Here is a 22,565-nt window from a genome sequence, read left to right as displayed (position 1 = left end):
TGTCTCCCTGCTGAGTTGCAGGAAGCTGTGGGGACCTGGTGCTGTGGGACATGGGCTTAGGGGAACGTGTGCTGCAGGATGTGGGGCTGCAGAGGAAAGTGCAAGCTGCAGGAGGCAAAATGGAGGGGAATGTGCTGAACTGCAGCCCTACCAGGGGAAGGAGGTGGGAGGTGCTGCATGTGGAGCAGGGGAAAGGAAGGGGAGGGCTCTAATGCAGGTGGGATGGGGGTCTGTGTCTGGAGAGTTGGGCTAGGCAGCAAACTCTGAACTGAAGGTCAGTCTTCTTACAGGATACAGGGTCTGAAGTGACTGTGACAGAGTGCTGTACTAATTTTTGCTCTGTTTTAGTGCAGGAAAGGGGAAGTTGTTTGACCAGTCAAAGCTGTGGAGCTCCGCATCTTCTGAATCATTCCTTTTGCTAGTTGTGTTTGTATCCCACAGTTCTTCCTTTCTCTGGGATGCAGGTGCTCTTTAAGCTTTTGAAATTACACTATGGCATTATTAGGCTCATCACAAACCTGGTGGAGGCCCTGAAGCAAATGCCTTATGAGGTTGGACAGCACAGCAGTTGCACCATTCCTGGGGGGAGGACAGTTACACCACTTTTCTTCCTGTGTCAGGACTGTGGTCGGTGCAGTTAACACCTCCTGGCCGCAGCAGATAAAACAAGATAAAACAATTCCTGCCCTTTGCTGTGCTTATATCTGCCTGTTGGTGTTGTGGTTGGTGATCTCCATTGCTTCAGGTCAGGAGGAAGGTGGCTGTGTTTTTGTTGTTGTCAACTGGAGGATATGTTGCTTCGGAGGGGAGCTACAATGTGCTGCTGCAGGAATGGTTCCCAGTACCTCCCATTGCAGCACCAGCTTTCCTTGTGTTTCGTCCTACCCTAAGCAAGGGAGAAGTCTTGTAGAAGCAAGAAATGGCACTCTTTACAGTACTCGGTGAAGCAGATGGAGTTGGTGTATTGGTGGGTAGTTCTAACTGTCAGTTGGTAGAATTCTTGATTATTGCAGACTCCTGTGGTTGTAGACATTAACGTAGCACTCAATTTGGGAGGTAACCTCAGTGGTGAAATGTTCCCTTTGTGCCTGTTCACCACCAAACCTGGAAGGGATGTTCCCTCTATGACCTGCTTCCATCACAGTGGCACAAAAGAAGCTGATGGCTAGCAGGAAGAAAGAGGAGGAATGAAATTCAGATCAGGGGCTCTTGGAAATTCTTCATTGCTTTTTAGTAACAAAAGTGTTAGTTGGTGGGAAAAGCAGACACAGAATAATGCAGAGTTGGCACAGGTCTTGTATATGCCACTGGCAGTATGGGCAGGATGACCAGGGAGATGGCAAGACATTTTATCTTGCCAGCAAGAAGAACTGGTGTGCCCTGAGAGGAGGTGCAGACCAGAAGCTGGGCTTGTATGTGACAGTTGACCTGTGTCATGTCAGAGCTTATTGAAGAGTTTGACTGGGGCCTGAATGGTGCTTTGGCCTGTGTTAGTTGTTCTGTAGGCAGATGTCCTCCACCCTCCTCATGCAGTCATGGTGCTGGCTCATTTTTCAGTGGCTGCACTGACACCAAGGCTTCAGGCTGAATCCACTGTGCTCAGCTTGGCCCATTGCTTTTGGCTGAATAAGATTGGGAACAGCTTTTGAAACAGCCTGAAGAACAGGGTTTCTAGGGGACTGTGGCTTGTGGGGAAGGATGGGTCAGCTTGTGGGGAAGCGGCAGTGGATGCTGTGGAGAGATGTCTCATCAAGGGGTTGACAATATTCTGCTCTAAGTGCTGTAGCAAGCTCAGAGGAGGTCCCTTGCCCGGATTCTGAGTTGATCTCAAGTGTGAAGCCAAGGACTATGCCTACAGTGGATGGCTGGTGTGCTTGCTCCTTCCCTTTCTGTATACTGGTGCATGCACATGCATTCAGATTTCATGTTGCTTTGCAGTGCTGCCATTGGTCAAACCAGGGGGTTTGCTGTAGGGAAGAACCTAAGCTGAATGGTGGGAATCCTCTCAGAGAGAGAAAACACTCAGTCTGGCTTTATCTGTGCCTTTATAGGCAAGGGATAGCATGTCCAGCTTGAGCACACTTAACTCACATGTGGTGCATGTTCACATTGCTAACCGTGACCAAGATGACTATCACCTATAGCTGTGAGCCTGAGCTGATTCCGTAATTTGACCTCCTTTGACTCCTGAAGTTCCTGGAAAGCTGCTGGTGTCTGTGAGAGCCCAAGCTCCCCCATTCCTCTTAATGTGCACATTGGGTTGTTTTACTTTATACTGTGCATGATAGGCAATACTCAGGCTGTGCATTCCTGCTGAAAACAAGAGGACAGGAATTATTCTTCCCTTACCAGGTCCACCTGATAAACTGAAAAATATGCTTCTGAAAATAAAAGGCAGTTTTGCATGACACTGAGTGTAGAAACTGCAATGGCAAAGGTGCACACTGTGATGTTTTTAAAAAGATCCATCTCCTTTAGGTATTTTTTAATACCTTCTTTTGTCACTGTTGTTCTGTGTCACTATATCTGTCTCCAGTTAGATTATCTTTGCAAAGTAAGTACAAGGTAATGAAAAGAGAATAAAACTTCCCTGGCCTACTCTTCAGAGTACTTGTCAGAGACAAAAATATAACTACTTAAGCAGTCTTGACTTGTACGCTGTGGTGTTGTTAGTGTAATTTCTGCATTACTTGAACAAAAAACTGTTTTAAGTTCCTGTAGTTCATTCCTTTTATATTATTTGTTTTAGTTTTGCAGTACAGTAATACCAAGGGGTTCACAAATACTGGTGCATGGAAACACAGCTTGTTACCAACTGTGTGAGCTTTCTGGCTGTCTTTAAGATCCATGTGTGTATGTACTTTTAGGGGTAGTATTATATTTTAATGTGTGGAGTTGTTTGTTCCTGGGAGGTTGTGAGAGCACGGGAAAAGGCTGTTACAAGGTAATAATGTTAGTGGTTTTACTAGAGGAAAGGCTTTGTCAGAAAGTATGTCTGTTGGCATTTCTTGAAAGAAGTCTTATATTTGTTTATTGTGTCCTGTTGGCACTTGAACTTCCGACTTTGTCAATAGCTGTAGGCAAGTGGTGAGGATTTCACCATTGTCTTGGTTCTTTGGCTTTCACTGGGTGAGAAAAGTGGAGCTTCACTGTTTCATCTTTGCTTGCTCGCTCCAGCTGTGTCTTCCCCTTGGTGGCTTTGACTCTTGCACAGCTGCTGCACCAGAGAATGCCGGTGGTGGTGGTAGGGGATGGGTGCCTCTGCTCTTGCACTTGGGACATTGCACCACTGGGGTCGTTCTGCACTGGGAGGCTGGAAAACAGACTTTGGCTTCCAGAAATGTCACCAGCACTGGGGTTAGTATGCTGTTACAGATTTGTTCATTTTGGCTCGTCTTTGAAATGCCAATGTAGAAACACTGAAGTGGAAGCGACAGAGTCCTGAGCTGCAAATAGCTGGAGGGAGGGAGAGTGTTTGGGAAGTGTCATTATATGCTTATTTTCTTTATATTTTTCTTTAGGTATTTGCCATTAGCTCATGTCAGAAAGGATATACTGAATCCACAAGGGCCTCTGGTCATTCTTAAGGCCTAGGATAACTTCTGCAAAAGGGGAAATGGTGGTGATCTGAGACTTGCTAGTACTCATGTTTAAAGTGGTGGTGTGGCATGGCATACTGTCCTGTGCTACCCCATTGCAAATGCTGGGTGATCTCAGCTGTTCTGTAGCACGGTCTTGTTGGAAAAATAAGAGACTATGGGGGAAGGTCTGTGGGTTGAAGTGTGGGATGAGGGAGCTAGCTCTCTTCTGCTGGGAATGTCTCAGAGAGGAAGTTTAAATTTAAACAAGCAAAGAAGAGCATGGAGGAACCTGAAGGCTCAAACTATTCTCACACTACAAAATGTATTTGATGCAAATTCGATTTCTGTCTTGAAGCAACTCAAAGGATATCTTAGCAGCTGGCACCAATTGACTATCTCCCGGAATTGGCATGATGACAGCAATCAAACTGAATTTATTGCTTTGGGTTTGATTCCTCTTCCGAACTCTTCCCATTCTCAGAAATGTAATCTAGAATGCGTTCCCATAGGAATGATAGCTTCAAGCCTCCTTTAACAGTAACAATAGAGCGTGGTCCTAGTGCAGGATGAAAACAGGTGGAGTGTATTATTGAGCAGTGGATTGTATATTCCAGCTGAGAGCAGGAAGATTATGTATTGGTAAAGGGAGGAGCAAGGGTTGTTTTCTTTCTTCATGACACATCTTCTCATCAGAGATGATTCACAACTAACTGTTAGTTTTGTTGCTGCTTCTTTTTACTGCATTTAGAAAAAAATCTGCCTTCCCATTGGGGTGCCTAAACTTTTAGACTGCTAAAAGTTGCCCTCCCTTCCCCTTTTTATTTTCTCTCCTAAGGCAGGTGTACTTAAATAAAGAGTAAGCTTTAGCCACAGGACCTCGGTATAGCTGCAATTTGGTAAAGTAAGCCAGTAAATGCAGCAGTGGGTGTGCTCCGTTGCATGTTGAACTGGTATGACACAGTGCTGTATTTCTAATGCTTGTTGAAGAAAGTATGGTAGAATTAACTTTTCCCACCTTGTTTTCTGGTAGGTGTGAAATTAATCACTTTCACTGATAAATCTTGGTTTCTTTTATTTCAATAACTGTTCTGTCCACTCTCTCAATTAGTTTTTAATGCTCTCTTCTGCTTGCCAGGTAAAGGAACCATCAGGAATAGATGTGGTTTTACTGACATTTGTTCCTAGAGCAATGAATGTCAGTGTTCCTTGGGCAGGTGGAGGGGATGAGGAGCAAAAGGCAGATCTCTTTCAACCTCCCTGGTCACTGGTCCTTTGAGGAGCCTGTGGCTAGACCCTGGCTGGAAGGTGCGTCCGCAGGGCAGCTGCTGCAGCTGAAACAGAACCCCTCCCCGTGTCCCTCTCGGGAGCGGGAGTCAGTCAGGGCATCGTAGCTCTGTCCGAAGCCGGGAGGTTTCCATGCTGGGCAGGGCGGCAGTGTCGGCACCTGACACCTCACCATCTTCTGCTCCCCGGCTCAAGTTCAGCCCTCACCCCACTTGCTTGGGACTGATCTTTTTGGGTCTGTTGCAGGTGTCTTTCTCTAGACTCTGCCTTTTGCAAGCGTATCTCGGCTCCGCACAGACAGGTCTCCCTGTGCTTCCCCGGCAGCTCCTTCTGCCCAGCACAGCTTCCTAACAGGCTGAGCAGGCAACAGTGACCTTTTTCTTCATCTTGTTTTTCGGTTATGTAAACATTCTCACTCGACAGCTCTAGACTGCTGGGATTTATAGATGTCCTGTGCCCTATCTGTGTGTCTGAAAATGCTCTCCTCCAGGCCTCGGGTACCCTTGGAGGAGAAAGACTTGGTGAGGAAAAACCTCCTGCGAAGAAGCCATGAGTGTGTGGCTAGGATAGGAAACCAGGAACTGATTCCCTGGAGAAGAATGGAGCCCAGAAGTTGGGTCTTACATTATTCATCCATCTCTGCCACTGCATCTTTGGGGTAACACACTGAAGTAGCCAGGAGATGAAAGGATTTTCTTACAAAAGAATAAGAAATGCACATTAATATAGAACTAATCATATTCCCCACCCAGCTAGAGATATCCAGGTTTCTGTGAAGTAAAGTTGTGTGCATTTTGGTTTTTTTTTTTGTTGGGTACACTTTTTACATCACGTTATCCTGTTTATCTGCTGCAGTTTGATGTGTTTAGGACATACAGGTCAAATTACCATGGTTTTGGTCTGCTGTCTTCTGTACTCAGGCAGGGTTATTTTTGTTTTAACCTGCTCAGTTAGAGATTCTTATAGCTGTGATGTTATTAATTGTGCAAAGCTAATTCTGTCCATCCATTGTGCACGAGCAGTCCTGTCCCGGTGAATGGACTGCATGTTTGTAGAAAATGAAGCAGTTTCATTTTTTTGCAGGTCCTTAACTCTCACAGATGATGCTAAAACAATCATTCTTGGTTTTCTATTAAAGTAAATCCCTAGGCAAATCAAAACTCAAAAGAAATCCCAGTTCTCTGAACAGGCAGTTTCTTAGCAGGTATACTCTGAAGAAACTGGTATTAACATTACTAGAATGACACTTAGCACAGTATTTGCAGAGCAATAATGTTACAGGTACTTGGGTTAAACGTAGTCTCACATGCTGAACCAAGATGCAGGTATCATCTTATGTAAAGGACTAATACAGAGAAATAGGTATTTACGCTTCAGTTTGTGTACAAAACATGAGAAAGTTTTCTTCTGCGGTTTTTAAGCACCATCTCCTTAAGCATTTACACTTTAAATTTTACTACAAAAGAGCTACGTAGACTGTGCTTTTCTGTCTGTGTAGATACTCATTGCTTCAGACTGGAGATAAAAGAATTGTCCAAATAGCAAGATTCTCTTTTTTTTTTTTTTTTGGCTGGAAAACAGTAAATGAATATTAGATGAGTGTTTGTAATATCCTGTACTTAAGTTTTAAGCATCGGCTATTGTTCAGGGCTAGACAGCTCTGTAACATAGCAGGAAAAAAGCTTAATGAAATCCAATATTTGGAAGCAGGAGGTAGATGAATTCAGACTTGGAACAGCAGTGCTAAATTTTAACAGGAAGGATAACTAACATTTGGAGAAATTTCTGTGGGTGTATGGCTTTATTTATCACTTGAAGTCTTGAATGTGAACCCTTGTGTTTTCTGAAGGATGTGCTGTGTTTTAGACAAGTTATGGAAATAGCTGATTGAATTTCATAGTTTGGGAAAGGTGGGAAATAGGCCTAATGTCCCAGGCCTGGGGTCCTGTAAGGTAGGTAAGATGTGGTGCTGTGTTTCTGTTAGCTACGAGGTGGACTTCCACTGTGCATTAAGAATAAACACCTTCACTCCACAAATGGCTTGCAGAAATAAGTTTGATCTTTTGGGCGGAGAGGGAGGAGAAATTAGTTGTTTTGCAAGCTCCTGGTATGGCTGGGATCTGAACCCATGTATGTCATCTTTTCATCATTATTCTAATACAGTTAAGAACACTTTGCCTTTTTAAGGTTCAGTGAGACCCAGTCCATGTAAGAGATGTGTTAAAGTGCAGCCTTTGCTCTGCTGGACTCAACAAAATCTTGTTTTATTTCTGTCTCCTACTGAGAGTAATCATTCTTATACCAGAGAGAGGTAGAAAAATTGCAGCTCTGTGTTTATTCCTTATGCATTTAGGTACTGGGTTGTTCCCCATAAGTACCGAATTGGCTCTGCCACTGATGCCTGAAATGAGAGTCGAATGCCTACGCTATGCCAAGGTCCACCAGGTGATGAAGAAAGATTAAAAAGGGTTTCTCTTTGGAGCTGGGGTGGGGAGGCTCTCTTCAAGTCACAGGTTAGGCTGTGTTCTGGTGCCGCCTGCAACGGGACAGGTGATCCTGCAGGAACGGGATCTGTGTTCCTCCAGGACCTTCGTCAGGAAACCCGCCCAGCCTGACCTTTCGCTGCTCTCAGTTGTGGTGGCTGGCTGCTGCGGGCTGGTGCTCCCAGGCTGGAGTGTGCTTTTGCTCTTCGAGTTGTGCTTGAGTTGGCCTGTTTTGTTGCCCTGGAGACAGAAGAGTGTGGTATGCTTTCACCCTGACCAGAAATAGTTTCCTGTACCTTGTGACCGGAGCGCTGTACTCCTCTTCTGGTCTCCGGCCAGGCTGTGTGGTGCTGGAGGGCTGGAGTGTGGGGTGATGACCTCTTGTCACAAGTTCTGGTGTGGCTGCTGCCCATGATCACTAGCTGCCCTGCCCGCTCCCCTCCCTCCGCACGATGGTGTAGGATTTCAGGGGAGCAATTGCTCTTGATTTACATCTCCCATGGCATTTGGATGGTTATGTCATTTTGTTTGAGCCTTGCTCCTATCAGCTGTCTGTCCTGGCTGTCAGGGCTCAGTGGCTGAGCAGCACGTGGTAAGCTCTTACCTCTCCTTCCCCCTTTGCTCAGCTGTTTTTGCTGTCTGCTTCCCCGTGTCCTTGTACTTGGGAACAGATTCTCAGCAAGTGTAACTGCGCACGAGGGCAACGTGATCCGGGTGGATGAAGGATCCCCTTCTGTAGGAGTTCCAAGTAGAGCTGGGAGGGTTAGTGGGGAATTTGCAAGACCCAGGCATGCAAGCGGGCTATGGTTAGTTTATCCTCAACTGTTGTCCTGCTGTGAGAATCTGGCCCGGGCGCAGAGTGTGCAGCACAGTCTGTTACTTTGCAACTGTGCTTTGCAAAACTTGGTTTGTGAGAGATGCTGCTAAAACAGAAGCCAAGGCACCCACACCCCTCCCCAGCAATGCAGGTGAGAAAGTGCTTGCACTGCACCAAGGACCTGGAAGTGTGGAAGCTTTCCAAGCTTTCTTGCTGGCTGCTACTTTATTGGAGAGTGTTTCTGGCATAGAACTGTAAAATATATGCAACAACAACAATAATTTCCAAGATTGAGAAGGAAGGAGAGATGAAAGGAGTAATTTACCTTCTCCCATCCCTGAACAGTAACAGATGAGGATGTAAGCATATCTCAGCCCTATAAAGTATTAATTGGGACATTTTCTACAGTTCAGCAGTGGGAGAGAAGGCAGAAAACCTGCAGTGCCCTGAGCTGCTATTCCCAGCCTGGGAGAGAGAAGTGTTCTCAGCTGAGATCTGGCTGGCTCTCAGTCTTCCACTCGTGGAGAAGAGAACAGATGCCCAAAGCCTTCCTTTACAAAGGGAAGGGAAGACAGTGCAGAGACCATGGAGCTGCACAGGCTGTTCTCAGGCAGAGCTGTGCAGTGTGACTTTGTTGCTGTGCGTCTCTAGTGGGTTTCCTATAAATTGGAGGGTGCTATATTCTTACCAGTGATCTGCTGAGTAGCCCAACCTGCAAGGGTCCCTCTTATACCCACAGAGGAGAATTGCGTGTCACAGGGAATGCAGAGAAAGTGTGTTTTTAAGCCTGTGTGCTGAAGACCCGCTGCAGAAGAAATGCCAAGAGCAGGCAGGAAGTGCTGCTTCCCCTTACTGTGTTCTTTCGGTGGCTGGACTGGGCAGGAATGGCAGTCCTTGCCTTTTTCTAGACATCTACATCCCCAAGTCTAGAGTTTGCCAGTTGCCAGGGCTGCCTAAAAGATTTGCCTCCCTCGGATCCTTTCGGTTAATCTGTGCTTGTCCAGTGTGAGCATTTCACCTGAGAGGACGGGAACTTTGTAGCGGAAGTTTAGGGCTCGATCATTGCTGCAGTGAAAAATCTCCTGACTGAGCCTCAGTGGCTAAAAGGCCCCCTGCTTCTTGGCTGAGATGAGCAGAGTTGCTTTAGCTCCCTCTCCTTTCCTTGCACTCATGCATGTTACATTTCTAGGGAAGAGAAATCATTTCTTTACTCTCCTCGATTATTTTGTCTTTAATCCAGATGACAGTTGTGCTCAAACTGATGTTGCCTTTGGGCTGCAATAAGCACACTTAGCATTTGGGCACAACTTCTTGCCTGGAAATCTCAAGGTGCTTGATCAGCATTTCACTAGTGAGTCTGTCCATGGGTACTGAAGTATGGTTACCTTTACAGTTCAGTGGAGCTGGCAGAGTTCCTTACTTTATGTGAATGGCTGTGCACAAGCAGGAGCTGTGTTTTTCTCCCTCCTACTCTGCCCTTCTTCCCCAGTATTTGTCTGGATGGAAGCAGGTCCTTTTCCCATTTCATGTGGGCTATTTCTTCAGAGACTCCTCTTCAGCCTTGGAGAAGGGGTTATATCTTGGAAGGGATGTCACTGGAAGTGGTTTTGAGGCTGACAGAAGAGTGATGTGTTTGACTGCTTCTACTTACTATGAATCCAAGGAGGGAATAACACTTTAGTGCTATTCTGTAGCTAGAGTGAAGATCCTCCTACAGCCTCGGTTGCATAGCCCTCGCCTGAAATGGCTGTGAGTTTTTAGGTGACAGTCATGTTCCGGCAATTTCCAGCCTTCTGGATGTCTGCTGGGTCACTGTGTTCCTTTGTCGGTTGAATATGAACAAGAGCTTAGTTCAAAGTTGTGGTGTTTAACGTCGTTTCTTATTCTCTTTCAGATCACCAGAAACTGGAACGTGAAGCTCGAATCTGCCGACTTCTAAAGCATCCAAATATTGGTAAACCTCCCTGGGGCTAGAGGGATGGGGGTGAGAGAGGAGTAATGTCTCGTCTAGCATGCTGTGGAAGAGCAGATGTATTCTGAATGTTCACAAAACACTCATCAGACTTGCTTCAGTTTCTCTCTTTGACAAATTCTGCGTATGATCCTGTCCCATTCCTTCGCATCGTGGCCCAGATGTTCACCCACGTATGCTGTGTTCCCATCCACTCTCCCATGCAGAGCTGTCCCTGTCCTTTGGGTGGTGCATGACTGTTGTCTGCTCATCTGATGTTCTGCAGTGGGAGTGAGCTGTTGTGTTTGTTTTCCTCACACTTCTCTTCTGTTTCCTCTTCTTGGCACTCCTTGATGTATCTTTTTTAATGCTATATTCAGAACATGCCCAAAGTTAAAGGAGGGTGGGCTACTATGTCAGCTCTTCCTATTACAGCAGCCACTTGCTCTAAAAACAAAAGACAGGAAACAAATTGCCCATTTTGGCAGTGGTAAAAAAATAAATAAATAAAAAAAATTGAGGGTGATGGAGTAAAGGAATAGTTTTGTCTAGAAGTATAGGAAGAGGCAAAATCAGGCACAACTTCAAACCAAAACTACATTATTTACTGAACTGTAGGGAGGGGGCATGGATTTTTATCTACTTCCAAAGCACCAAGGAAGTTTGTCCTATGTTTTCTTTTAGAGAGATTTCACATTGCTGGAAGTTGCTTTGAGAAAAATATTGGACCATTAATAATCTCTTTTTTAGGATCTTTAAATAAAGCCTCTAGGATTCTAGCTGAGGTCTAATTTGAGTTAATTTATTGAAGAAAACATTACAAAATACCAAACTGCCACCTTCAACCAAACCACTGTTAAATATCCCTGTCTGGGAAACCTGTGATGCATTACACTGCCTTTCTTTTGCATAACCCTATCTGTCAGTGTAGATAACTTTTTAAGGGCATTTGTCTGGTCTCCTGACTGTCAGCTTCGTAATCATTTGCTCGCATCCTCTGCAGACCTGGGAAGGTGCCTTACAGCATACCCCATGAACTAGTATCTGTAGCGTGTTCCGTATGTAGTGAAGAAGCATTTCCGCCAGCTCAGGGCCTCACAAAATGCAAAGCACCTTAGTAGCAACTTTTCAGGAGAAAGAGCTTTGTTACATCAGAGTGTAGTTGTGGAGGTATGGCATGAGGAGAGCAGCAGTGGTCACCTTCTACAGCAGTTTGCACTGATGAATATATTGGCCGGTAAATGTATTGCTTGGCAATATTCAGAATGACTAAAACTCATATTAGCTAGTCATCGAGCTTCATTTGTCCCATAAGACTTGTTGCACTTAGTTTAGTAGATGATGTCACTTTTTATTTTGGCCTTAACTTCACTCACTTTCATCATCTCTCCTTTTTATCATTTCTTACATCTTTTCTTGCCAGGCCTCTCTGAGAGTAAATCATACGCACAAGAGAAAAAGTGCTTTTATAAGTAAACCGCACCGAAAACAGAAATATATCACATTCCTGGTTCAGTTCTACAGCTTGTTCCTCATCTGTAAGACTTGTCTCCTGTTGTATCGTGGTTTGGAAAAGACAGTTTGGGGGATTGTCAGTGGTTTTTGCATTTTCTACAGAGCAGTTCTTGTCTTCCTAGAAAGAACAGTTTTTCTTTTAAGATAAAGAGACTAGTCATTCTAAACTCAACAGGGGGTCACAAACAGCAATAGAGGAATTAAGTTTTATGCCTACAGCACGGAATCAAAGTGTGTTAAATAAGACCTTAGTAAGTCACATGGTCCATTCAGCAGTCCTGTGAAAACCTTTTATACCTGGCTGGTCCCAGGCACGTTTGTTCATAAAAAACTTTAATGCTTCCACAGCCCCTAGTGGCAATCTTTCAAATGTTTAATTTTCCTGTCAGTTAGACATTAGAAAAAACATTCTTTGCTGCTATCTTAGCTTGTGTTTCTAATTCTATGCAGAGTTTATGTGGAAAGTAGTTTTTCTTTCTTTGTAACAATCTTTTACATATTTGAAGGCTGTTATCATGTCTCTCTTTAGTCTTCTTTTTCTTCAGACTAAACAAACCCAGTTCTTTCAATCTTTTTCTCATATGTCATGTTTTCTAGACCTTCAGTCTTTTTCTTTTTTTTTATTTCCTTTTTATTTTTCTTTCCTCCTTCCCTGGACTTTCTCCAGTTGTTTCATGTCTCTCCAAAGTGTGATGCCCAAAACTAGACATAAGGTTCTAACCAAGGCCATGTCAGTGCTGACTGGAGGGGGAAGAATTGCTTTACCTGTCCTACCAAAGATACTCTTGTTCTGTATGCCAACTATGAAACTTGCCATTTAAATATGTGGTTGGTGCATGTTTGCTTTCTGACACATCGTTGCTCCAGACTACTTTCTGCAGAGCTTCTGGCAAGCAAATAATTTTTCCATCTTGTATAGATGAGGTTTCCTATCAAAGTGTACATTGCATTTGTCTTTAATAAAACAAATAAGAAGAAATCCACTCTGTGGATTGCCCCCAAGATTTCTGAAGACCATATTGATTTATCTTCTGATAGTGTAATGTAGGCTTTCCAATTCCCTTCCTCCAGTAACATGTTCTTTAATAACAGTGCCACATAGTGCATCATGTAGGTAATAAATAACAGTGTTGAATTCTGTTGGACTCTGGACAAACTCTTTTTTTCAATTTGGAGTATGTTTTTTCAATGAGTTGTATAAACTGATATAAGCTAGTTCTGAATACACATTTTTTCTAAATTGGTTATGGAAATAGCATATAAGATGCTGTCACAAGCTTTGCTGAAGTCCAGATGCTACATGCATTGCTGCTTCCATGTTCCTTGGAGTTGGTATGTTGTCATAGAAAGGAAACATGTTGTTCTGACATAGCAGTAGGCTTTATCCTTGAAATGTGTATTAGCAGTTACTGCTGTTTGATGCAAACTCTTCTGGGTGAATACTTGGTGTGTTGCCTCAGTGTGAGCTATGCTGGTAACACTGCACCAATCCTGAAGAATTCTGCGGATTTTGCACTTGCCTTAATTTTCCCATTAGGCTTTGTTGTTACTGTTTTTGTTGCAAACCGCATTGCAGCATCTCCTGCTCTTCTACAGTGACCTCAGCCTCTAGTGAGTCCAGGGTGCAGGGCTGGAAGTTAGGACTCTGTGATGTGGGCTGCTTTCCTCTCCTGCCTGCATACAGGACATAAAGCAAACCTATTGTTGAATTTGTGGTTCTTACCTATTTGCTGCAAGTCAGTCGATCCTGCTATGGAGATTCTGGACTGCAACACACTGACTGTAAAACTGCTACTCTGATAAAATAAAGGTTACTCTAGGTACAAAATAATGGTGATATTTCCATTTGCTGCTTTGTTTGTGAAATTACTGCTTTCTGAGTTATCCTAACATGCCTTCATCAAATCTCAGCCCTAATTATAGGCTATTGCTCTGTAACTGGGTGTTTTGCTTGTCTTTGGATGCACATTATGGCCAAGGTAATCACAGTGGAGTAATCCTGTGATTTACCATGTAATCCTCCTCCTTACAGTGGAGTAAGGTTGGAGGTTTTTTTTGTCTGGACAGAAGAAAGTTCACTTGAGGCACTTTTCTGAGTCCTGACTTGTGGTACGTACCATGTTCTCATTGCGAACCACCCATCTGAATGTGCCATTGTAGCTGGTCACTTGAGGCTTCAGTTCAGTAGAGGAAGGACTTCTTTCCATAACTTTCAATTTGGCTTTTTTTCCTCCTGACAGCTCTTAAGAGTATTTTTCATTCTGGTCCAGAGGAACCATTTGCCAGCTGTGCTCACCAAATACAGCAGAATTGGACAGAGATCAATCAGTGATATGTTCACTCCAAGAGATGTACCATTACTGAGGATATGGGAGTGTTAAAGAGAGGCAGAAGGCAACATCATTAAAACCCCATTGTCTGTAAGCAGATAAAATGCCTGTGGAAGTTGGCAAGAGTCATGGCTCTGTGGGGAATTCCACTTCTTGAACAACTTACTGTTCTAGTGATTCACTTAACTATAAATCTTGTGGGCATTTGACATGGATGCATTTGAGAGCGTGTAGAAGAGAATGGTATAGCTTTCTTCTCCCTTGGTTCCTGCTGGAAAGAGCGGGCTTTTATAAACACACTTATAGCCCTGACCCTTTGCAGACACTTTCCTGATTGTGCTGCTGAAGCTTGTGCAATGGCTAACTTCACCTTCGCCTTCTGTTTGTTGTAGATCTAAATTTACAATGTGTTGAATATCGACTCTTGCTTACAGGAACAGGTCTTTTGGTCTTCTGCTTAGTTGTAAATTTAATTTCAGTCAGTCTATGTGTTTGATTTTTTAAGTCCTGCAATTCATTCACTACATAGGAATTCTCTTGTGGAGAATTCAATTTTTTCCTATGCTTCCTGCTACCAGTCAAGAGCAGTGACATAGCTGGGAACCGCAGTATCTTCCTGCAGTCTTGTTCAGTGCAGATGTGGAGTTCAGCATAGTGCTGAACATGCTCTTTCCTGTCCTAGGACTCCCAAAGCAATAATGATGCAAAAGTTTGATAAAAATCTTCATTCACAGTTTTGAAAACTCTTCTCTAGCATTCCTGTGTTCTCCTATAAGAGTAGGACTGGGGCTTGTTCAGTGCACCACGAAGTCTGCTCTGTGCATGGATTTTGTCCACTGTGGTGTTAGGTGTTGCCCTTCTCCTCCTTCTCAATTTTCTTTGTTACACCAGAGTGCATCCTCTTTGGATCTGTCATCGGATGATCTGTACTTTCATAGGTCTTTTTAACCCAACTGTGTAAAAGTAAGCCTCCAATATATCTTGTTCACAGTTCAAACTGAGCAATTCTGCTTGGTTATAGTGTTCCAGCTCATGGCAGCTGTTGCTGTGAAGAACTGCATGCACTTAGGTCTAGAATAATAAAAATACATATTTTAAGAGAGGCTGGTAGTAGCCCAAGAACCAGAGCCAAATTATTTTTCTTTCTGCCTTCATATTCTTTGCTGAACTGCTTCAGAGTTAATTTCTTTGAAGGAATTTATAGCAGTAGTGAAATGCTGTCCTCAGCATCTATTGGAATTATTGCTTTTTCAGGTTTTTCCTACTTCAGACTTGTTCTCCAAAATATACTTGCACCTCACTTCTTTAACTTCTGTTGTCTTCTCTCAGCATAAACCACATATTTAAAATGGGGAGAAAATATATAGAAATTTCCTGCGATATAGAAGAGTTTCTTTTGAACCAATTCTCTTTCATTTGACAAGTGGTGTGTCTTCCTAATATCTCTGTCTCATGGGATTGATTCTGATGTTTTGTGTATAAAAAAAGGTCTCCAGTTTGTGTGCCCTTACATGATGGTTATAGTCAAGGTGCAAATTGCTGCAAGGACTAAGGAGGATGCTGTGCTTCTGTGGGCAGCCTAGCTGGAGAATCCCACATAACTAATCTGAGTGGGAAACTGGGTGCATTGATCGTATCTGCAGACCTAATGCTGGATTTGTTGTCTTAGTGGTATCAGCCACAGCTTAAGGTTCTCTCATTCCTTATTTTGAGACACTACTCTTGATAAGCAGGCCTTCACTTTTTGCCCCCTGCTGCCACTTGGAATGTTTTCCTATCACCTTTTCCTTAACGAGAGATTTGAATTGCTTTCTTAGTGAACAAGAAAAGAGCGTAGGCTGTGTTTTGCTGTAAACAGCAGATTTCCTTGTTTTCATTTGGCTGCAGACATCCAGACTGCCTTTGCAATTGGGACAGAAAGGATCTTATGTGCAAAGAATAGTTAAAATGCTGGGGATTCTCCAGTGGTTTGGCCACTGCTTGCTGCCCTATGTAAACACCGTGGTTTCCAAGTAGGATGTTCCCATGCCTGGCCTGCTGTTTAAAGCTGCTGCCCTGCGATTTCTGCTGGGGGACTGCTCCTTTTCTTGGGTAAAACTGGTGTCAAGAGGGGATGGTGTGGAGAAAGGGAAACGAGGGGGGAAGAGACCTTGTAGCAACAGTTGTATTTTACGGCTTTCTCAGTTACTGAGCAGCTTTTCTTTGCAAGTGTCATGGGGCTGTCTGAGAGGACAGCAAGTTGCTGTGCTTCCTAAGAGGTCAAACAATGATGCAGTGATGTTCTTGGCCTTATGTCTTTAACCTGCTCTTCTTCCTTCTACCTCCTCCCCCCCCCAAAAAAAAACCCCAAACCAACCAACCAACCAAAAAAAAAAAAAAAAAAAAAAGAAAAAACCCCAGCACCAGACACTCACAAAACCCCCAAAGAGAATATCAGCTAGAGTGCGTCCCTGCTGCAAAGCCTGAGCCTTCGAGCTGCAAGTTACCATTTATCATTTCCGGTCCCTGCACTGTTGGGGATTTAGGTGAATGCCCATGTGTGTCTGACTGAGAGGAGGCTCCCCAAAACACCAGGCAGCCCAGCTTTTTAGTTCCCATTCTGATTCTCCCAGTTACTTCTTTCCCTAACTATTGTTTATTAATCTTTTCTTCTTTTCTCCCTTTTCTTCCTCCTCTTCCTATAGCTTTTCTTGTAGTTTTAAGGAAAGCATTTCTCCATAATCGCCCTCAATTTGGCAATTGAGTAACAATTGCATTTTTCTTCCTTGCCAGAGGATGTATTTATTCTGTCCGTCTTTGTGGTCTGTACTAGGGAGGTATTCAGATTCCATTATTCATATATTTAGCAGAGAGATTTATCTGTATGCAAGCAATTCCTTAAAAAAAAAAAAATAGTGGGATGATGGCCAGACTCATCCCACTCAAAGGTACTGCAAATGTTGGAGGAGGATTCCCCTACTGCACACCTCCCTCCCCTTAGAAAAACATTGAGGGAAAGAGCCTCCTTTGGTGTTCCCCCTGCCTGAGCACTAAACAGAAAGAGGGATGGCTGCACTCTGGTGAAATTGTGCAAGCAACAACTCACCTTTTGAACAGAGCTTGTCTCTGTGGCAAGGTTTCATGACTGTCCTGGGCAAGGTGAGAAACAAGTTGTGAAAATCAGGTTAATACAACAACTTTGGGGGGATGCATGGGCAGGCGCTGCTTTGCAACACCAAAGGCTGATTTGTGCCTGATGGCAGGAATGTGTGTAGTGCAGTTGCAGAGCCTGTATGAGAGACCTAAAATTTGTCATGGCCTCTATCTTTGTTAATTCTAATGAAGTGGGTGTTCTGTGTGTATTTTCTTTGAGATACCGATAAAGTTGGCTTGTTGTTATTTGGGGGGGCAGGGGGGTTTAGAAAAAGCTCTCATGCAATACTAGTGGTTATCAGAAGTACTTTGCTTATCTGGTATGTGGATAATCGGAAATTATTAATAACAATTCTGGATGGTTGTGATTGCACTGTTATCAGGAGAGTAGGAAATCTTCCTGCTAATGCACTCTTTCTGGCTCATGTAATGTTTAAGTAGGGCATACTAAATGTTATGTATCGTGCCGAACTTCAGCCTTTCAGTACAGACATTGCAAAATCAAAGGAAAAAATAACATTTAGTTGGCACTGAAATGTTTTTTAAAAATACTTTGTTTTCTTTTTCTACTTTTGGTTTTTACCTCTGCAGGACTAGTTTCTTAACAGGAAAGATACTGTTCTCCCTATAACTGCCTTCTAGGCCGTGAATTTCTATGTATAAGGGAATTTCCCCTGACTTGACATTACGTGTAGTAGAAAGGGCACTGTTTAACCTAATTTTTTAGGGCTGGAGTGTTAAAAAGGTTACAGTGAGAACAGTGGTGAGGGGGAAGAAAAGCGTGCCCACCTCTGTGTGCGTGTGTGCATTTTCATACTCCCTTAGACGGTTCCTTGTCTGGTTTTGCAGAGCCTGTAGCAGCTTGGTTCTGCCTGAACCGGAGCAGAGTGTTAACAAGCCCTTCTTCTCTTCCATTTTCTGAAGCTTTAGAACTGCAATTGGTGTGAAATGCTGCAGGCTTGGGGACTTTACAGCAAGCTGGTATATATCCAGCATACTGTAACCTCTCTGTCAGATTTGGAAGGAGGAGGAGGGAAAGAGTCCACATTCCTAAGGGACTGGTTAACAGCAGCATGCTATGTCCTTTAGCTAACTGTCCTGCTGCTGTTAGTTACTGCTCTAACAAAGCTGGTCATTAGCTGCTGGGACAGATGATTTGTAGAGGATTATTTGCATTACACAATTTAATGCTTTTTAATAGCAACTTTTTAATTAAAGGGAGAGTCCTTTTGGAAGCAGCCTGAGCAGCTGCAGCTGAATTCTGTGTGTTTAATGTAATTAGAGGAACAGCTGGGGTGGGAGCTGAGCACCCAGCTCACAGGCAGTTGCAGGTTGGTGGTGGCTCCTTGCGGGACAGGCATCCTGAGCGATGTGAGCCGTGCGGGAAGCGTCCTGGCGCACAGCCAGGCTCGGAGGTGGGGGGACATTGGCTGCCCAGGCTGGTGAGCAGCTGGGAGAGTGGAGAGTGGGTGGCAGCCGTCTGCGTCAGTTGACTTGTCACTCATGCTGCCACGGACGACAGTGCTCAGTTTGCAGTCTGTCGGGCCTCGGGTATGTGTGTCTGTAGTTTCAGCATCTCCTGGTACGTTGGAGGATATCTGTGGTAGAGGGCATCAGGCAAGTTTTAGCCTCCAGTTTTATTCTGCTGCTTCTGGCATGCGCAGTCTCTTGAAATATGCCTTTTGTGGTACCTCTTACCTCCTCCCTTTCTTCTCCATGATACAGGCAAATGTCTGATGTCTGGTTGGAAACTGCTGAGAAGTGAAGCTGGGGCTGTTTCTAATGAGTGGCTGGCCTTTAAATAGGATTGTTCAGGCCAGAACATCCCAGAGCACTTTTCAGTTTCCACTAGTAAGGCTGTGTGAAAGAGTTCCTGTGTTAAAATTCTTACCACCCAGGAGACAACCAGAAATCTCTGTTGCCATGTATTAGCTCTGCTGAAGGTACTGCAACAAGGGCTACTTGATTTGAGAGTCCCAAATACTATATAATCACAGCACACCATGTGTGTTGGTGCACAGGTAGTTGGCTGATAGTGTCCTTTACATTCCCATAATATCCAAATGCTTTACACTTAGCAACACCAGTGAACCTAGATTTAGCAGACAGGATTAACCTACTCTGTAGTTTGAGCGCTGTCCCTAAGGACAGGCAAAGACAGTGATAGGTAGGAGCAAGCATATTTCAGCCCATGTTACCTTTTCCTAAGCGGAGATGAGTAATTGAAAAGTGAAGATACTGGGAATTGGCCCGTGAAATTATTCTTCTGTTTGTGTATTTGCCTTTTGTTGGGACTTCGATAAGTACTTTCCTTGCTGAGATTTACTTTGCAGCAGATTGCCAGAAACCACCCTATGTTACAAGGGCCTACCTGCCCCAACCGTGGGCTGAGCCCCCAGTCAGCCCTGCTCCTCTGTCCTGGACCTTATGTAGCAGACATCAATGCTCCTGGCCTGTTACACTTGACATAAGAGTGAAAAGATAATATTCAGTGCAGTGGGCAGAGTGAAGGGAAGATGTGGGTCAAATCTAGGCTAGGCATAATCTGTGCTTGTGACCCTGCCCTGGACAGACCCCAGTGAAAGTTGGCCTTTTACCATGTGATCTTTTAACAGTGAGACGCCTGATCCTTTTCAATGTCCTTTTATGTTCCTGTAGTTCAGGTAGGCTTTTATAAAAAAATAAAACTCTTTGCTGATGTCTTCATGATTCACTTCAACTTTTGCATTCACAGAGGCTTGCTTTGCGTGACTCAGCAGCAATTTACATTGGTTGTTAGGCTGGTACAGTTTGTGTGAGGGAGATTTTCCTCTTATGCTTACTTGCTTTGTATCACACTTGCATCACACTCACACAGCATCAGAGAACTGGGGCTGCGTCTACAGGGCCACTTTATTTTATGGGAATAGAAACCATGTGGCATGACTGTTACTGTATTGCTGTTTCTCACTAAAATGTTTAATTTTCTGTAGTTAATATGACGGCTTATTAGTTGGGTTTGGTTTTTTTTTTCTAAAATAAAAACTGTACATGCATGAGGATTTTGAACCACTTTGAAGTATCAGTTTGAAGCTTTGTTCTTGAGGCAAGATTTCCAGCAAGACTCTGAAGATAGCAGGCAGAGAACAGTAATAGTCACAGCAGATGTTCTTAGAAAGTGCTTGAACTCCTGGTACCCAGCTGCTGTTAGGTTCAGTAACCGCAGTATGTCCCCTTGAGCCACTCACTGTGGTATCTGGCTCTTTGCAAATGCTCTGGGTTGCATCAGGGCCTCAGACCTGACTTAACACCCACACAAGACAGATGCATAGCTTGCATCAGGTGGGGTTGAAGATCTGGGGTTTTGGGGAAAGGCAGTGGTTTGGTCTCACTGTTTTTAACGTTGTTAGTTATTCTAACAAAAGACCAGCTTTTTGGAGATGCTGCCTGTGCAGCTGAGACCAGTTTATGTAGGATGAGGCTGGAGAGGAGACCGAGAGAAGAAAAGGATGCTTAAACCAGTTAGCTAGGTTGTGCCTTGTGTGTAGTGATGCATTGCAGCTCTTTAACAGTGCAGGGTTACAGGTGTGCATTTAAAATTGGAGGGACAGATTTAGGTAGCGGTCTCTCATTACATTTGGAGTACCACTACAGTACCAGATTCAGGACTGTGTATGAAGAAAGTTAGGCAAGTGGTGATGCACACTTCCTGCTGGCCGACCAGCTGGTATTGGTGCAGATGATATTTCTACCTAACAGACTGTAACTGATTCTGCTCCTTTGGATAGCATTTGTTCTGGCATTGCTTACTAGTGTTGTGCAGTTTCATTTACTATTCCTGAAGTTATCTGGAAGACTTGACAGTCTTAAAAATCAGATGTGCTTGTGAACTCTGCAAGCCATTCTTTGTGTGGACTGGAGTTTTCTGTGCTCTAAAACCTTGGGTTAAGTCTTTCACTGTATCCTGTAACTGATTTAGTGCCTGACTAAATCAGGCACTGATTTGTCTGACTTGCTTCTGTTTTCTTTCTTCCTCCCCTCTCCTTGACTGTTCTTGCTAACCATTGTAGTATGTGCTCATTCATCCATCAGAGACCTTTGACGTGGGAACAGCCATCAAGTGACCCTGGCTGTGTGTGGTGTTGGCAGGGACTGATTTCCTACATTTGTAAGAATCTCTCTGTTAAGAGTGTTTGTACAGGAAGAAATATGGTTTGAATTGCTGCTTCCGGGTGACAGAATCAGTTACTAGAAGTAATCTACTTCATCTTTTGGTGAACAGAGATCAGGTTCCTTGGCAAGTACTGGACTCTTTTGTAGTTTGATCATCTGTTGGAAGACCCTGTGTTGTGCAACTCCCGTGTTGCTGTGACTTGAGACTCTTCTTATCACTTCTTGTGATATGTGTATTTGTCTAGCCTGCAGCTAGGCATAGATGTCACTGCTCCTCTGACAAGAGCCAGAAAGAAAAAGGGTTCAGTAATATTTTAGAAGAAAAGCTTAACTGGATGAATACTTGTAATTCTTCATTTTTCTTACCATGGATAGTCAGTTTTGAGGAACCCTTTACTCTCCAGCATCTACAGATGATTGTATTTCTCACCCTCTCATATCAACAGGTTACACAGGTATGCACAGCCTATGTGGGCTCTGCTCAACTGCTTGGTTGAAGCTGAACTTGTGGTAGTAATGGAGATCAGAATCACAGAATGGTTGGGGTTGGAAGTGACTTTTGGAGATCATCTAGTCCAACCCCCCACTAAAGCAGATTCACCTAGAGCAGGTTGCAGAGGATCGCACCCGGGCAGGTTTTGAAGATGTCTAGAGGAGACTCCACAACCTCTCTGGGCAGCCCTCTCTGAGCATGTTCCAGTGCTCTGTGACCCTCAAAGTAGTTTTTCCTTGTATTCAGGCGGAACTTCCTGTATTTCAGTTTGTGCTCATTGTCCCTTATCCTGTCTCTGGGCACCATCCTCTTGATACTCACCCGAATGATATTTGTAAGCATTGTCTCTCAGTTGTCTCTTCTCCAGGCTAAACAGGCCCAGCTCTCTCAGCCTTTCCTCATATGAGAGATGCTCCAGTCCCCTGATCATCTTTGTAGCCCTCCACTGGACCCTCTGTAGTAGCTCCTTGTCTTTCTTGAACTGGGGAGCCCAAAACTGGACACAGTACTCCAGATGTGGCCTCACCAGGGCAGGGTAGAAGCGGAGGATCACCTCCCTCGACTTGCTGGCCACACTCTTCCTAATGCAGCCCAGGATACCATTGGCCTTCTTGGCCACAAGGGCACATGGCTGGCTCATGGTTAACTTGTCCACCAGGACCCCCAGGTCCTTCTCCACAAAACTGCTTTCCAGCAGGTCAACTCCCCTCATTGCTGCCCTTCTCCTCACTTTAAGCCTAATGTTTTGAGCTGTTACTAATTATTCCCATGGAGGGGCCGCTGTCATCTTTCCTATAGCTTTTCTGGAGTTTGCTGTTGCACTGTTT

General features: G+C 44.1%; 1 protein-coding gene across 14 annotated transcripts in view; it reads left to right on the top strand.

Moving 5' to 3' along the window:
- The window catches only part of CAMK2G (calcium/calmodulin dependent protein kinase II gamma), a 123,772-nt gene that overhangs the window by 43,344 nt on the left and 57,863 nt on the right, over nt 1-22,565 (top strand). For all 14 annotated transcript variants that reach the window (XM_030488960.2, XM_030488955.2, XM_030488949.2 and 11 more), the window contains one exon: nt 10,060-10,119. In XM_030488960.2, coding sequence (XP_030344820.1) covers nt 10,060-10,119 — 60 coding nt within the window. The remainder of the gene's footprint in view (nt 1-10,059; nt 10,120-22,565) is intronic.

This window comes from Strigops habroptila, chromosome 5 (assembly GCF_004027225.2).
Source record: "Strigops habroptila isolate Jane chromosome 5, bStrHab1.2.pri, whole genome shotgun sequence".
Lineage (NCBI taxonomy): Eukaryota > Metazoa > Chordata > Aves > Psittaciformes > Psittacidae > Strigops > Strigops habroptila.
The sequence above is the reverse complement of the archived record's forward strand: the minus strand, read 5'-3'. Positions and strand labels throughout refer to the sequence as shown.